General features: G+C 42.8%; 1 protein-coding gene across 4 annotated transcripts in view; it reads right to left on the minus strand.

The window, feature by feature from the left end:
• LOC148360613 (von Willebrand factor A domain-containing protein 7-like) overlaps nt 1-17,164 on the minus strand; it is a 41,288-nt gene that overhangs the window by 10,315 nt on the left and 13,809 nt on the right. For all 4 annotated transcript variants that reach the window (XM_088341482.1, XM_088341484.1, XM_088341485.1 and 1 more), the window contains 12 exons: nt 14,949-15,034; nt 14,726-14,819; nt 14,486-14,614; nt 13,118-13,304; nt 12,861-13,030; nt 10,892-11,004; nt 7,662-7,778; nt 6,248-6,448; nt 4,040-4,175; nt 3,816-3,965; nt 1,385-1,477; nt 1,203-1,312 (listed from right to left, as the gene is read on the minus strand). In XM_088341482.1, the coding sequence (XP_088197608.1) occupies nt 1,203-1,312; nt 1,385-1,477; nt 3,816-3,965; nt 4,040-4,175; nt 6,248-6,448; nt 7,662-7,778; nt 10,892-11,004; nt 12,861-13,030; nt 13,118-13,304; nt 14,486-14,614; nt 14,726-14,819; nt 14,949-15,034 (1,586 nt within the window). The remainder of the gene's footprint in view (nt 1-1,202; nt 1,313-1,384; nt 1,478-3,815; nt 3,966-4,039; nt 4,176-6,247; nt 6,449-7,661; nt 7,779-10,891; nt 11,005-12,860; nt 13,031-13,117; nt 13,305-14,485; nt 14,615-14,725; nt 14,820-14,948; nt 15,035-17,164) is intronic.

The following is a 17,164-nucleotide window of genomic DNA, read 5'->3' on the forward strand; positions in this document are numbered from 1 at the left end:
ACTTGTATTTCTCTCTCTTTCTCTCTCTCTCCCTCTCTTACTCTTTCTTTCTTTTCCACCCCTTTTCTCCCACTCTGTCCGTCTCTTTCACTCTGTGTCTCTCTTTTTCTCTTCCTTTGTTGCTCTTTGTCTCTTTCTCTCCGTGTCTTTTAACCTCTTTTGCTCTAACTTCCTTTTTCTTTTTCTCTCTCTCTCTTCATACCCTTCGCGCTTTCTTTTCTCTCCTTCTGTCTATTCATTTTTCTTTGGATTTCTTTCTTCCTCTCCCTTCTTTCCCCCCTCTCTCATGACTTTTTATCTTTTGTTTCTCACGCTCTCTCCCTCTTTCTCTCTTTCTTTCTTGGTCCCGCCCTCTCTCCTTTTTCCTCCCTCTCTCTCCTTTATTTATCTCTCTTTTTTTTTTCCCTTTAATCTACTAGTCCGGCCCCCGACAGAATGTTTGTTCTATCGTGTGGCCCCCGAGTTAAAATGAGTTTGACACCCCTGTCTTAGAAAATGTTGCTCTCATGGCATCATGCTATTGGTTGAACTACCTCCCACAATGCCTTTACCTTTCTTCATTCAGTTCAGAATTTAGTGTGCTTTATACAGACTTTGCGAGTCGGCGATACAATACTTGTTTTATTTTAGTGTCCCAGGATCGCAGTGATGCTAAAGGGAGAAGCAAAACTTGTATTGATAAAGAAATACAAAGGCACATCAATACCTACCTTCGCTAAGCTTCATGGCCATAACCAATTGACAATTGGGACAATTGTCAAGAATAAGAGGAGGAATAAAGCAACTAAGTCTTCTGAGGAAATGACAATCCTCGCAAGGGGGAAATTCTAAAATCAATTTTAATTCCGCATCCACCCACTAACCCCACTGTACCAGTCATGTTACAACAAAAATTTAAAAAAAACATTTTCCTTCTCATGTGTTTTTATAATGTTATTTAACCATTTTCATAAGTAGTACGTACTTTCTATATATTATTTGTATTATTTTATCTGGTGTACCTGGGCGGCATTACTTAAATACCATTGGTTCCTATCCTGTACTATATGGTAGGTTAACTCTTACGGCTTAAAGTCACAACCTGAGGGTCTACTGTCATTTGATACCTCCCTGGGTGTGACCTCAGCTGATTTCACTCATGGCCACTAAAATATTTTGAGTTTAACGCTCTATTTAGAGCCCGTGTTTTGTATCAAACATACCTCCAACGTTCCGTAAACCTTCCTTGGGCTTGAAGTGTCGCACAGTGCGACTTGTGTGACATTAATGCTCTCGCTTCCCGTCGCTGTGATCAGCAGGGTGGCATTACCATCTGAAAATCAAATCCAATTTTATTGCCAATTGATTGGAACGGAAGAAAACAAAAGACCGGAAAAAATGATACCTGAAAGCGGACGGCCTTCCTTCTGGAAGTAGCCTCCATGGGCTCCATCACGGATCTCCACAACATTGTAGAGGAAGTTAATTGGACTTTGACCTGATGATAACAACACAATGCAATACATTTTCACAATGGTCACGATTTGCATAAAACCATACACTTGTTAAAGGTAATCCCAAAATCTTAAACGACCAGATTGTGAGGAAATAGTACATTATACATCAACTAGATTACTTTCAATTACTTTGGATAATAATATGATGACTCACAACACGTGGTAAGCTTTCTCTCCTGGCTTTGATCTCTTTGATCTCTGGCAAAACGAACATAAAATGCGACAGAAACAAAATTAAAATAAATCCAGCTTGCCATCATCATTTTTGCCGTTCCATGTATTCCGTTAAATCCCAAGCCTGCACAAAATATAGTAATTTTATTCATATTTAGTTTCTTTTGTCTTTTATTAGCACATTTGGTATTGGAGTAATCCAAAAGTAATTGAAAGTAATCCAGTTAAAGTAACCCAACCCAACCCTGTACAGTGAAGAAAAGAAGAGTATTATTTCTCCCACTTAGAAATCATAGAGGGTCGAAAATCTTCCTCGTAGGTACATGTCCATTGTGAGAGAGATAAACTAAAAAGAAAAATCCAGAAATCACAATGCATGATTTTTCAACAATTTATTTGTGTGATCAGTGTCTGGGATAAAGTCTGCCTGGACGCCCGGGGCGTGCATCTTTTACGTCAGGCGTACAACTTACAAAACGTCTCCACCCGGGTGGCCGACAACTTTTTCAAGAAAAAAACCCCCCATCTCAAACGTTTACTTTATTCCGATTTCGAAATCTTCATTCGGTTCGGAAATTTCCGTTCGTTTGGCAATTTGCATACTCGGCAGCCAATCAGACGCCTGCATCAAATAACTTCATGCTTCCGGACATTCCCGGGTGTTGTAAGGGCGTGCATTTGCATATAATTTTCCCAAAGTAGACGCACAGAGAACATAAGAAAACTGAGAAGTGGTTAGGCCAAAACCTCAGTCCCAGAAGAAATATTCAAAAGAAGCGAACAAAATCGATGACGCTACAAAACGTAAACGTACATTAAAAGCATCGTGGAAAGAGGAGTTCACGTGGCCTGTAACAGACGACGCAACGCAAAGTGTTCTGTTATATATTCTGATTATCAATCCTTAATACTTTGGGTTTTTTGGGCAATTTGTCGTCTTATTGTGTTTCAAGTTGTGAAAAATGGGGTAGGATACTTTATGGCTGGGCAGGCAACTTTTCAGAGTGCTTAAAGGTACAGTAAATGGTTTATTTGTTCTTTTACCGTCAACTTTTTTTCATGAGTTTCAGACATTGGTGTGATATAGCTGCAAATAAGTATTTGAAAACTTAAGAAAAGGTGTCAATCGAAAGGGAAGCGTCAAACTACCATAATGGGAATAATTTAACGAGCCTGTTTATTTGTAATCGGAGATAACGTGACAAAACGATCGGATTCCAAGAGGCAACGTCCAACGAAGCAGAAATGTTTATCTGCTGGCATTAACTCCAGGCTGGTCGACCCAAAAGCAAGCAGAGAAGCAGCCAGGCTAACCAGGAACCCAAAATAACCAATGCAAAGCCGGCCGAAAACAAATCAAAAAACACGGAAAAACAGGCACTAACGCCAGGCTGGCGAACCAGAAAACATGCAGTGAGCAGCCAGGCTAACCGAGATCCAGCAACAAAAAGCGGCAATGGATATGGCAAAACCGTCCGGGAATAACCAAACCAAGGGACACAGCACTAACACCAGGCTAGCCGATCAAATAACACGCGATTAGCAGCCAGGCTAAACTGAAACCAACTACAAATAGTGACAACAGCTATGGCTAACAACGTGTATTTGGCCGAGAATAAATAAACCAAGGAACATAGAAAAAGTGGCGCTAATGCTAGTCTAGCTTATTACAAAACACGCTGTAAGCAGTCTGGCTAACCGGGAACAAAAATGAAAATCGGCAACGGCTACAGTGATAAATACGAAGCTGGCTAGGAATAAACCAAGGGACACTGCAAAACCCGCGCTAAGACCAGGCTAGCTGATCAAAAAACAAAGGGTGAGCAGCCGGGTTAACGGGGAAGATCAACTCAAGATTGCCACTGCGTCGGCCAATCAAAAACACACAACGTAGAGCCAAGTAGAACAACACAGCCAATGAGCGCCAACCGGAAGAAACAAAACAGGAAAGCCCTTGGCAGGCCTGACGCTAACGGAGCTAGCCATATAAAACTCTACCAACAGCGACACACGCGGCAAAAAACAGAAACGAGAAGCCACAATCGCCTGCCCACACGCAGAAATGAGTGGTATGCAATTGCTGTCTGTTTCGGAGCTGGCCTCACATGTTGTGTTAATGGGATTCCCCAATTTTCTACTACCTACCTGTGACCTTAACTGAGTAGGAGTCGGATGAATTTAGCTCTATTTTCCACAGTCCCGTATCGACATTGAAGAGCTTCAATCGTCGAAAGTTGCCTGTCTGGTTCACAGAAGCCAGCGGTCCACTGGCCATACTGGAGTTCTGAGATACACCTGCAAAGGTGAGAACGGGGTAGTCTATAGCCACCCAAAACATTTGGTGCACTCAAACAAACCAACAAACAAACCTGTGGAGCTGGTTAGGTTAAAGGTGAGTGATGGGCTCCCCGTGATGTAGATAGTTACGTTGAATAGTGAGCCATCAAGGTCAAACTCAAATTCAGAAGAACTTCCAGAAGTCTTATCTGCTTGAAAGACCGTCACCTGAAAGACACGTTTTCATACAGCATCATGCTATTAGCTGAATTACCTCCCACAATTCCTTTCTCTTTTCATGTAGTTCGGAAACTCGAGTGTTTTGTACAGACTTTGTAAGGGGTGTTATAATAATCTATTCTTATTCATGTATTCCCTGTGGGTCCCAAGACTTGCAGTGATGCTAAAGAAAGAAGCAAAACAAATGAAAAGCATGGAAATGAAGGCCACGATTGTCAAGAAATATGAAAAAAACAACAATCGTAACCCTCACGAAAGGGGATGTGGCCGTAACCGATCGATGATCGAGACTATTACTAAAAATAAAGAGGCGATTAAAGTAAGGAAATCTAAGGAAAAGACAATCCTCTAATCCAATACTTTTAATATTAATTTGCAGTCTCCGCTCCCCTGTGCATCCACCCACTAATTCCGCTGTACCAGCTCTAGTGTCGTCAAACGAAAGGTAAATCAGATATTCATATTTACTTTACACTTCCATTTATTAATTATATTATTGAATCATATATATGTTTATTACACTTACCATGTGGATCCATGTAAAACACGCACCCCAAATGTTAAAAATTCAATATAAAATCTTCAACTTTTTCTCTGCCTAAACTTTGCAAATCTGGAACTGAACCGGGGTTATAATATTGCTAAGAAGAAGAAGAAAAAAAAAAAAAGTGTCAATTACAATCTTTTAAAGTAGATGGCGATAATACCCTGTTCGATCTCTTTTACCTGTTCAGTCAATCGAAGCGTTTGAGAGGGACCATATCTCATTTTATTGTGATTTTGTTGGTTCTATTTCTTTTTTCAGCCGATATGAATGAGTCCCAAGCGAGTTGGTGATAAGGGGAAGGAAAAGTAGAAAACAGTGACAACTACGATCAAGTTGCAGAAGGAAATAATCGCAAAACACGAAAATGGTGTCTGAATGTCGGCCATTGAAACGCTGCTTAAAGGTACAGTAAATGGTTTATTTGTTTTTTACCAGAATATTAGAATATATGACTTACATGATTTGCCCGCTCCTTTGGCGCCAACTCCCTCGGACTCTGATTGGCTCCCTGTTCCTATATAGACCCACTCCTATCTCTCCCCTTTTGTCAGTCCGTCTGCAAACCTCAGTTAACACTAGGCAAGCCTTTTTTCGACCCTGACTCCCACCTGTTTTTTGCTCCTGTCTGTCCCCCAGCTTTGACCCGTTTTTGATACTGATCACCTCTACTCTCCCGTCCCAGCTTTCGACCACTTTTTGTCCCCGACCACTACTACTCTCCTTTCCTGGCTTATGACTCGGCCCTGACCACGTTTTTGTTCTCCTGTCCCGGCTACTGACCCGTTTTTCCGTTCCCGACACCGCAATCGCTCGACACGGAAGAACCACTACCGCGTTCTGAGCGACCTGCTTCCCGCGTCCACCAATCACCGGATCGTGGCCGCAACCCTTTCTCTTTCTTCCAATAAAACTTGTGAGAAACGCAACGCAAGTGGGTCCTGTCTCCGTTCTGGTCCTGACAAGTATACATGGTACTTGCAGTTGTTTTGGTTTTGCGAGTCATTTTGTTTATAAAAAAAGTGATCTAGGCTTTAAACTGCACAATCCTTTCATTGGATAAAATTGGTAATTGGAAAAGTTTTCTTGATTTGGGTTCGAGCCTTATCATTAGCTAGGAACAGCGGCTCCTCAGGTCAGACTAGTTGAAAACCAACATTATAGATTACATCTGAAAGGGCCAACCACAATTGTTATTGTTTGAGTTTTAAAAGCGCCGACCAATCAGAGGCAAGTTTTAATGATAGCACAAGGCTAAACTCCGTAAACATAGTCCCAGAGTCAACAAACGAGAAGGAAACGAAGCTTGCACCGAAGAAGGGCGGTACATCACTTGTTTGGACCTATCCGGCACACCTTACCTTGATAAAAATCAAAATCCTTTTTTTAATGTCCTTCAAATTCTGATACATCATCGGCCACACCTAAGAGGTGTTTCCTTTCTATTTATATCTTTTAGGACGACGACCTAAAAACAGATTTGTGGAATCTCTGAATTATCCTTTCAGAATATTACCACAGCGCTGCCCGAGGAGTCCTCGATGACACTTGTGGCAAAAGCCAGATCCGCCTTGCTGACTTCGATGGTTTGACCTCCACTGGCACGTGCAAGGTCACGGTAGAGCTGCTCTTCTGTTGGGCTCAACCTTCCCAAAAATGGCGGACCTACGGGGCTTCTTCTGCGCCTGGCTAAGACATTTGTCAGCAGGAAGGTCACCTAAAGGCACCATGGAGATAAGAATGACAGATTTAGGCACAATTTTAGGAGAACCTACATTCACGCAACAATTTATGCACACTCGTTTCTTGATGGAAAAGATGAACAAAAATAGCCGACATTTTCACACGGGGGCAGATTTAATTTCTTTATTAATTTAATTAAGTGTACTCCATCGAAAATGGCCGAATTAGTCGAATCAGTGTCGTCGGAGTCTATGTCAAGCCTTTTCTGAAGTCCTCCAGCTTTTCTTTTCTCGGCCCACGGCATTCCGCAAGATGGTGTGCCGGCTCCTCCCATGGGAGTGCCAGGGAAGCCCCACCTCGCCTCAACGTCTGGAAAACTCAAAACAGCAGAGCCTTTCTCCAAACATTGCCTGCCGTCCTCTGTCATCAGGGCCCCTCCGCGTCTGGATGCGCTGATTATCTTATCAGCCTCACGTCCCATTCCCGCCATTCCTGTAAACAATATTTTCTACCAGACCAGGGTGCCCTGAACTTTCACTGCTCATTGAACTTTAGCCTACTCGGTGAAAATCTTCATTGCACTCAATAAATGAAACTTGTATTCAATCGTATGAAATCCTTTATAGTCAAATGTATAAAATCTTTCAAAAGTTTGGATGAGAATACTATACGAGCTGATGCTGGCGGTAAGCGGTCACGAGCAGCTTCTAGTGGTCGTCTCTGGGACTGCTCATGAACTGTTTTTTCCTTTCTATCGCAAGCAAGATTTTTGTCGCAAATAAAACTCCCGAAATTCTCGCGTTTTGAGGTGCTCGTATAAAGACGTAGCCCTATATGCAGGGTTGGGTAGGGTTACTTTAACTTGATTACTTTCAATTACTTTTGGATTACTCCAATACCAAATATGCTAATAAAAGACAAAAGAAACTAAATTTGAATAAAATGACTAAATTTTGTGCAGGCTTGGGGAGTAACGGAAAACATGGAACAGCAAAAATGATGTTGGCAAGCTGTTTGGATTTATTTTCATTTTGTTTCTGTCGCATTTTATGTTAGTTTTGCCGGAGATTAAAGCCAGGAGAGAAAGCTTACCACGTGTTCTGAGTCATAATTTTATTCATATTTAGTTTCATTTGTCTTTTATTAGCATATTTGGTATTGGAGGAATCCAAAAGTAATTGAAAGTAATCAAGTTAAAGTAACCCTACCCAACCTTGCCTATATGACATTTTGCTGGAAACACTCACCACAGATTTTGTGCTCTCGATGAGGGCTGTGACGGTGCTTTTCAGGCTCCTATCTTTTGCTCCTGCGTCAGTGAAGACAAATATTTCAGAAGAAGGTGGCGCAGCTGTCAGGGCAAGCTGTAAGGAGGAAAAAAAAATCTTAAATGATAAGTACCGTATTTTCCGCACTATAAGGGCGCACCCCCAAAAAATAGTTTTTGGTCCTATATTTTCCATACATAAGGCGCACCGGATTATAAGGCGCTACAATGGAAACGTCAACAAAACAGTCAGATAGTTCAGTCCAACTTATTACCCCCTTAACATTCCCAAAGCTTGCAAAGAAGCAGACATGTACGGAAACAGTGTCCCCAATCACTCAAATGCATCGTTCCAAATTTCATTCAGAAGGTAAAAGTCTTGGGATTCAAGAAATGCCAAACATTCCTTAGTTTCCATTTTATTTTTTGCTGGCAAAGTAAGAATTTTATTGTGCAGGGAAACGGGGTTCGTTACTGTGCATATGATAATAAACACTTTGAATTGAATTTAGTTTAAAAATTGACTCATCACAGAAACATCAAGATCGTTCTAAAACAAGATACCGGGAAAATATAAAGCCGCATAGCTCACCTAAGTTCTCTTGCAGCCATCACGTTCAATAATGATACGTAACCATGGTCTTCTTACAACCGTGAGTGTAGTAAATCCAGGAAAGTAAAATATTTACAAATACAGAATAGTAAAAAATGTTTTCTCTATTCCGTAGTGCAACCCAACGTGCGATTCACATTCATCTTTTTCGGCCAATCGCAGGCTTTGTTTTGCCCCTTTAGCCTATGCGAGCCTGTAAATGATAAAAAGGATCCGCCCCCTTTACCTCCGAATAACTTTAGCCGATAGTGATCGATTCAAATGGTGATTGACACATTGGTTAGGAAATGAAACGCCGGTATATAAATCCCAGCATACATCGCGGACGACTTCGCCTTCGGGGGAAAATCGAGTCGGCGGCTGCTTGCCTTAGTTGCAAGACTTTGCGACTTAATATTGATCCATATATAAGGCGCACTGTATTATAAGGCGCATGGTCAGCTTTTGAAAAAAATAAAGGCTTTTAGGTGCGCCTTATAGTGCAGAAAATACGGTATATTGAACCTTCGATATAACACGGTTCGTTTGTCACAGTACCGGAAATTCTTTGATTTGCATGGTGCATTGTGTTCTGCATTCTTATTGGCTGAACAGTCTTTTAGGGCCGCAACTACCGACGATTTCAATCATTGACCAGTCACCGACTATTGAAACAATTAGTCGTAAATAAAAAACACAAAACGTTTCTATCACTATAGACCAAAGTCAGGTTTGTTAGCAGCACTAGAACGGTAAATAAAACATATGATGTGCATTTTGTCAAGTACATTCAGTGTTTAACTGCAAAGTCTGCAACAAAAGTACATAAAGATTCTCAACGGATTAAAATCAAATGGCTTGAGCAACTGACCATTCTCGTTTTTAATGTTTTACGAAGAACGTTTGTTTTTCGGACTATATTAATTCATTTTCTAATACTTATATTTTGTCGGGAACCGTCTAGCACAGGAGTGGCCAACCCGGTCCTCAAGAGCCGCATGTTTTGTGTTATGATTACCGATGTGAATCACCTATGCCCACTCCTTTGGCGCCAATTGTCTCGGACTCAGATTGGCTCCCTGTGCCTATTTAAACCCACCCCTATCAGTCGCCTTTTGTCAGTCCGTCTGCAAACCTCAGTGAATACTAGGCAAGCCTTTTCGACCCTGACTCCCGCCTGTCCCTTTTTTGCTCCCGTCAGTCTCCGGCTACGACCTCTGTTGATCTTGACCACGTCTGCTCTCCTGTCCCGATTTACAACCCATTTTCGATCCAGACCACGTCTGCTCTCCAGTCCCGGCTTACAACCCGTTTCTGACCCGACTACGTTTATGCTCTCCAGTCCCGACTATCAACAGAAAGATCCACTTCCGCGTTCAGAGCGACCTGCATCCCGCGTCCAGCAATCGCCCGATCGTTGGTGCAACCGTTTCTCTTTCTTTACTAAAACTTGTGAGAAACGTATGTAATTGTGTCCTGTTTCCGTTCTGGTCTTGACAGGTTTGGATTTTGGAGGTTTCTCTTCCCCCAACTCAGGTGATGCAACCGTCCCCTGTGCTTTCTCTTCAAATATTGGTGCATCACCGTGGTACTGCTATGATACGCGAGGTCAGCTTCAAAAACTAGTTTTGGCACTCGTACTTGATGTTAACTGTCATTTCTGTATGTTACTGCTCAGGACAAAGATGCTATCGTACACGAGGGACACAGCAGGGATATGTAGCGATGCCTCACTCTGTTGAAAAAACGTGTCTGGTGAATATAGTCGACAATGGAAATCATTGTCTACTATTTGTGTTATTGATTTTCGTCAACAACATCGACTAATTGTTGCAGCCCTACAGTCTTTCTATGTGACAAAAGGCAGCTTAAAATGGTGTTTGGTGTGCAAAGATTTAAAGATGGTTCCGTCACGGAGGCAATGGTGCACAATTGGCCATGTGGTGCCAGCTGCGACTCGTTGACATATTGGCTTCCCTTCTATTTAAGCTCAGTGCTCTCACTCACCCTTTGTCAGTTCGTCAACGAACCTCTGCTCCGCAAGATATGGGTTTTGACTCTGTCCGGTTTCCTGCCCGTGTTTCCTGTCCGGTATTTTTGTCCTGTTCATTATTGATCTCCAGTTTCATTCCCGTCTAGTTTGTCCTGTTTAATTTCGATATCCTGTTTTGATATCAATCCAGTCTCTCCCGTCCTGTCCGGTATCGACCCCATCCGTCCGATATCTGCTCGGGCAATTGGTATCGATCTCATCGGCGTCTGGCTTCCTGTCCTTCCACGCCAGACGGCTGCCTAACGTGCATGACTCCCCATTTCCCGTGAAATAAAAGGCTTGTGTGAGAAACGTCACGCAATTGGGTTCTCATCCTGTTCTGGTTCGCCTGGAAAAAGGATATTTCGTTTCGGTTCCATTCAGTTGAATTACGATTCGGTATGAAGTGAGTTCAGTTTGTGATGAGTCATTTTATTTTTGTTTTTTTCCATGACTGATTTGAATTAATGTTGCTAAACCGGTCTTATACGTGTGCAGGTTTTTCACACCTTCCTCCGGTGCTATGAAAATTGTGATAAGTGACAACCCAAAGAATTCTATCAATTTTTTAATTGAACGTAACTACCTGCAGTCCACTCAAGCTCAACTCCAGTGTGTCACCGCCTCCAGAAGCAGTCAAGGCGTTGATCGCGCTTTTGAATTCGTCTGGATCCGTGGTTTTTAGCAGAGGTCCAACACCTGCCCAAAAAAAAATAAAATAAATGCTTTACCATTATTATTCCGTGCGAAAATTTCCAATAAATCTAAACCATTAAGGGATTTGGGTTCCAGAGATTCTAAAACATGTGCTGTTGAATTTTGCTACAACTGCAGGCTTGTAATATTATTTAAGTGGAGTCCAGAGAGCAGAGAATTACAATTATTTAAACAAAAGGAAATAAACACCAAGAGGAGGTAAAAGAACCTAAAAATCGACCCTAAAATGAACAAGTAACCAAAGCAGTGATTTTAAAACATGCGTAATATTGTTTTGCACAGTTTTTGTCTTGCGATATTATTTTTGAGGAGTCCAGAGAGAAGGGATTTACAATACTCTAAGCAAGTGGAGATCAAAATGCACGGGAAGCTAGCGCAGCAATTTTAAAACTGGTGTCATGTGATCCACCCCCCTGGCCCACTTAGCGCATATGCTGCTGAATTTTGCAACAACCGCTGCTAATATTCTTCACAGGTGTCCGGAAAGCAGGGAATTATAATCCTCTAAACAAGAGGACAAGCACCTTAAAGTCAACCCCGAAACGCAAAGGTATCCAAAGCTCCCATTTTAAAAACAGGTGGAATATGAACCCACCCTGTCACGACCAGCACACAGGGTAGACCCAATCGCGTAACGTTTTCTCACAATTTTATTGAAAGACAGAGGAAGGGCTGCGCCCACGATCCGACGTTCGCTGGACGTTTCAGGGCAGCCCTTATTGCCTCGCCCCAAAACATAAAAACAAGATGCAGGGAGATCTTGACGGGAGAGGGAGAGCCGTTTATTTATCTTCGTCAGTGTCCAAAACAGAGTTCTCATTCGTCTATGAGACAATCAGCTTTTTTATACCCTCAGACAACATCTCATGTTGCTTAGCGCGTCCCCTCGCAATGACGCACTTGTTTTTTCCTCAATATGCATGGTTTCTGGGAATTGACAATGTTTTTCAGAATGTTTTCGTCCTCTTTCGATTCTCCAAAGTTACACAATTTCCAAGAAAATCGTTGGGGTCGGCCTGACATCTAAACTCCTATCAGCTTGCCAGGGGAATGTCGTTATTTCGCAAGCTAATCCAAACCGAGCGGGTGTTTTTATTAATAACACTTGCTGACATCTAAACTCTGGAAAAACAAGCCTGGAATTTCCCGTTTTAAACTGTGTTCTCCTTATGTCAAGCTCGACTCCCAATAAACCACAACAAACGCGGGAAGCAAGTCGCTCTTGGACTGCGATCCAAACACGGAAGTGGATCTTCCTTTGCGAGCGATAGCGTTGTCAGGGACGGAAAAACTGGTCGGTAGCAGGGAGTGGGAGAGCATAGCATGGTCGGAAACGAGTCATAAGCCAGGACGGGAGAGTAAAGGTCATCGGGATCAACAAGAGGTCGTAAGCCGGGACGGGAGAACAGACGTGGTCAGGAGCAAAAGAGGTTGTAGCCGGAGATAGACGGGAGCAAAAATGGGACAGGTGGGAGTCAGGGTTGGAAAAGACTTGCCTAGTATACACTGAGGTTCGCAGACGGACTGACCACAGGGGACAGACGGGACTGGGTTCAAATAGTGAAAGGGAGCCAATCAGAACCCGCGGCGTTTGGCGCCAAATGAGCTGGCACAGGTGATTCCAATCTGTAATCATGACACATCCCCCTGAATTTTGCAACGGCTGCAGGCTTGGGATATGGTTTTTGGGAAATCCGGAGAGCAGGGAATAACAATCATCTAAACGAGAGACGATAAAACCATGCATCTGCAGGCTTAATTTGCAACTCTAACAGCCATTGCAGCAAGTTTTATGACAAAATTGGGGTCATGTCAAGTAAGTGTGTGTAACTGCATGCCTGGATCATTGAAAGGAACCAGAATGTAGAACGGAGGCTCCTCTGCAGTTCCTCTCTTGCTCTCGATGATGTCAAAAGCCACCCTCTTCGCTTGGGCGATGTCGTCGCTCATACTGCCAGTGGTATCGATGACAAAGCACAGCACAGAGGACTGGGAGATGCCCATCAGTCTGCAGGAATGCAAGACAAATAGCCGATAGTTGTCCTCCTCTTTGTCCTGATCTCATCCTGAAACCAGCAATTGTTTGGAACCTTACCGTAGAAAGTCCTTATCTCCGATGGCTCTTCTGATGTCCTCCAGGAGCTCCATAGTAGCAATCACTGCCAAATTGGCAGCTGGAATGTGAAGCGAGCCATGACTGGATTCAATGTCATCCTTATTAATGCCCCCTTCTGGCGGCTGGCTGCTCGTCCGGTCGAAAGAACCTCCGTGGCTGCATTTACCTTAGTGCACAAAATGAGATTGTCAACTCACATCTCAGAGTGCTGTGACTGTACACCCGGGGATATGGCATATACTGAAAAACAACAGAGACTGTATGTTGAAGGTGCTGTATCTGAGTCAAATCAACCTGAAACCTGTCACGGTTGCCATGGCGCCCAATTGGCCCCCGCAGTGTGGCGCCAGCTTCTGTCACGGTTGCCAGGGCACCCAATTGGCCCCGCCCATGAACACCAGCTGAAACTCGTTAACAGATTGCTCCCTGTGACTACTTAAACGCTGTCCTGTGAGACGCCCTTTGTCAGAGCGTCTGCAAAGACAAAGGGTATCTCACAAGCCCTGTTAATCTCTGTTTTCCCTGTGTTTTTGCCCTTGTTTCGTGAAGCCCTGTGAATCTCCATTTCTTTCCTGTGTTTTTGCTCCTGTTTTGTCGGAAACGAGTCGTAATCCAGGACGGGAGAGTAGACGTAGTAAGGATCAAAAATAGGTCGTAATCCGGGACAGTGGAGCAGACGTGGTCGGGATCAAAACTGGTCGTAGCCGGAGACAAACGTGAGCAAAAACAGGAATGGCGGAAGTCGGGGTCAAAAAAAGCTTGCCTTGTATCAACAGAGGTTCACAGACAGACTGACAACAGGAGAGTAACAGGACTGGGTTTATATAGGAACAGAGAGCCAATCAGAGCCCGCAGCAGTTGGCGCCAAATGAGCGGGTTTCGGAGCAGACCTTATTGCCTCGCCCCAGAAATATAAAAACAAGATATAGAGGAATCTTGGCAGGAGAGGGAGAAGCCGTTTATTTCGTTAGTCAGTATCCAAAACAGAATTCTCATTCGTTTAAGAGACAATCAGCTTTTTTATAGCCTCTTGAGCAAAAACATTCTTAGTGCGTCCCCTCACGTTGACGCACTTGTTTATCTCAAAATGCACGCTACCAGGAATTTACAATGTTTTTTCCCAGAATGTTTTCGTCCTCTTTCGATTCTCCACAGTTTGACAATTTCCAAGAAAATCGTTGGGGTCAGCCTGACACATCCAAATTCCTGTTCCAAGCTAAGCAGAATGTTATTACTTGGCAAGCTGACATTTAAACTGGGGAGAAACAAGCCTGGGATTTCCTGGAAGCTCAACACGGGCATAGGTGATTCACATCGGTAATCATGACATTTTCGCCAAAGAGCTACCTTCCGGTTTTTCTGAAGAGGTGACACTGAAGTAGCCAGATGTGAGAAGCTTCTTTTCCAGCACGTCAGGCAAACTGTTGTCCTCGCAGTCTGGTTCTGTACAACCTCTACATGTTGGAACATCTGAGCCTGCAAAAGTAATGAGGGAATGATCAGAATCATCGCATCCAAATGTTGATTCCATATTGATTTTGGACAATAAATAATTGCCTCTTAGTCAAGTCAAGTCATCTGTCCTACCTGCTAGGTTCTCCAATGGTTGATCGGGTCTGATCAAAGCACCGTAAGGGCGCGTGTTATTCAACTCCACCCAATTGCTGTGGCTGTAGAAATCCTTGAAGTACATTAGTGTATTAATACAATAGCTAACACTTTGACCGTGCCAGTTGTTTTTATATTAGCATTAGCATTAACGGCTTCCCAAATTAATTATATCTCCAAGCAAAGTCATTGCTTAATTCACCTGCAGAGTGTGAAATATCTGTCCAAGTGTTAGACGTGCTGTGATGAAGTTGGCCCGTTTGACTCTGGCTTTCACGGTAGACACACCTGTTTAGTGAAACAAGACCAGAAAAATGTTAGAGGTAAATTTAAGGAAATGTAGTCATCAACAAATGAACCCAAACCACAGTTCCAAACTGTCACAAACCAGGAACAGAGACAGGACCCAATAGCGTTCGTTTTATTAAGAAAGAGAGCAGTGCTTGCATCCACGATCCGATGACCGTCGGTCAAGGGTAGCAGATGGCAGGAACGCGGAATTGGCACTTCCTGTCGTTGACAGCGAGAAACAGGTCGATGGCCAGGACGGAGGAGCAAAAGCAGAAACGGGTCCAGAAAAAGGTCGGCAACAGGTATCCGGCAGGAAAACAGGGCAGGATAATGTTGGAGAGTTCAAAAGCTTGCCTAGCTAATATCATAGGTTTGCAGACGGTCGGACGCTGGTAATAGGGAGCCGGGGGGGGTTTAAAAAGTGTCAGGGAGCCAATCAGCGACCAGGGCCGCTGGCGCCAAAGGAACGAGCACAGGTGCCTCGCATCAGTAATCATGACACAAACCACAAACAGAACCCGCAAACCCAACCTAGCTTGAACCTCAAGCCAGACCAACAAACCCAACTGATGAACCCAACCCGACAAAAAACCCAACCCAAACTGCCCTACAAACCCAACTCTACCAACAAACCTATCCCATCAACCCTACACAACCAACACACCCAAACCAACCCACAAGCTCAACCCAACTTTTCAACCAAACCAACTATCCCTATCCTACTTACCGAAACAACAAACCCAACAGATTAAACAAAACCCAAACAGACCCGAGTCAACCCACCAACCAACTTACCCAACCCAACCAATAAATACAACCTAAACCAACCCAACCCTACAATGAAAACCCACCCCACAAACCAGACCTAACCAACAAACCATATCCCACCCTACCTAACCCAGCCAATAAGCCCGATCTAACCTGGTGCTACTCTACAAACAAACCCATCCCATAAAACCAACAAACTAAACCAAACCTTAAATCAAACCAGAAAACCCTACCCTGCCTACTCGACCAACAAGACAAATCTATTTCACCCAACCCCAACTCACCAACTCAACCCACCAATCAACAAACCGAACCCAACCAATAAACACAACCTAAACTGACCCAACTCTACCAACAAACCCAACCCACAAACCCAACCAACAAATATGACCTAAACCAAACCTCAAACCTAACCAACAAACACAAGAATTATTGTTACATTGCACTGTTTTTCTTCATTGCATTATTATTATTATTATTATTATTATTATTATTATAACTTGGACCCATTTTTCTAAGCACTATGTTGTATGTTGCCTATTCATCCTGATAGTCTTTTCTCTTTTTTCTCTTCAACGTCTTTATATGACATGTTTTACCCTGGGTGCCATGTCTAATCTCAATGCCAGGGTTGGGTAGGGTTACTTTAACTTGATTACTTTCAATTACTTTTGGATGACTCCAATACCAAATATGCTAAAAAAGACAAAAGAAACTAAATATGAATAAAATGATGACTCACAACACGTGATAAGCTTTCTCTCCTGGCTTTGATCTCTTTGATCTCCGGCAAAACTAACATAAAATGCAGGGTGGGGTAGGGTTACTTTAATTGAATTACTTTCAATTACTTTTGGATTACTCCAGTACCAAATATGCTAATTAAAGGCAAAAAAAAACTAAATATGAATAAAATGATGACTCACAACACGTGGTAAGCTTTCTCTCCTGGCTTTGATCTCTTTGATCTCCGGCAAAACTAACATAAAATGCAGGGTGGGGTAGGGTTACTTTAACTGGATTACTTTCAATTACTTTTGGATTACTCCAATACCAAATATGCTAATAAAAGACAAAATAAACTAAATATGAATAAAATGATGACTCACAACACGTGGTAAGCTTTCTCTCCTGGCTTTGATCTCTTTGATCTCCGGCGACAGAAACAAAATGAAAAAAAAAAAAAACAGCTTGCCAACATCATTTTTTCCGTTCCATGTATTCCGTTACTCCCCAAGCCTGCACAAAATTGAGTCATTTTATTCATATTTACTTTCTTTTGTCTTTTATTAGCATATTTGGTATTGGAGTCATCCAAAAGTCATTGAAAGTAATCCAGTTAAAGTAACCCTACCCAAC

This window comes from Urocampus carinirostris, chromosome 8, assembly GCF_059441175.1.
Source record: "Urocampus carinirostris isolate Australia breed hairy pipefish chromosome 8, RoL_Ucar_1.0, whole genome shotgun sequence".
In the NCBI taxonomy this organism is placed as follows: domain Eukaryota; kingdom Metazoa; phylum Chordata; class Actinopteri; order Syngnathiformes; family Syngnathidae; genus Urocampus; species Urocampus carinirostris.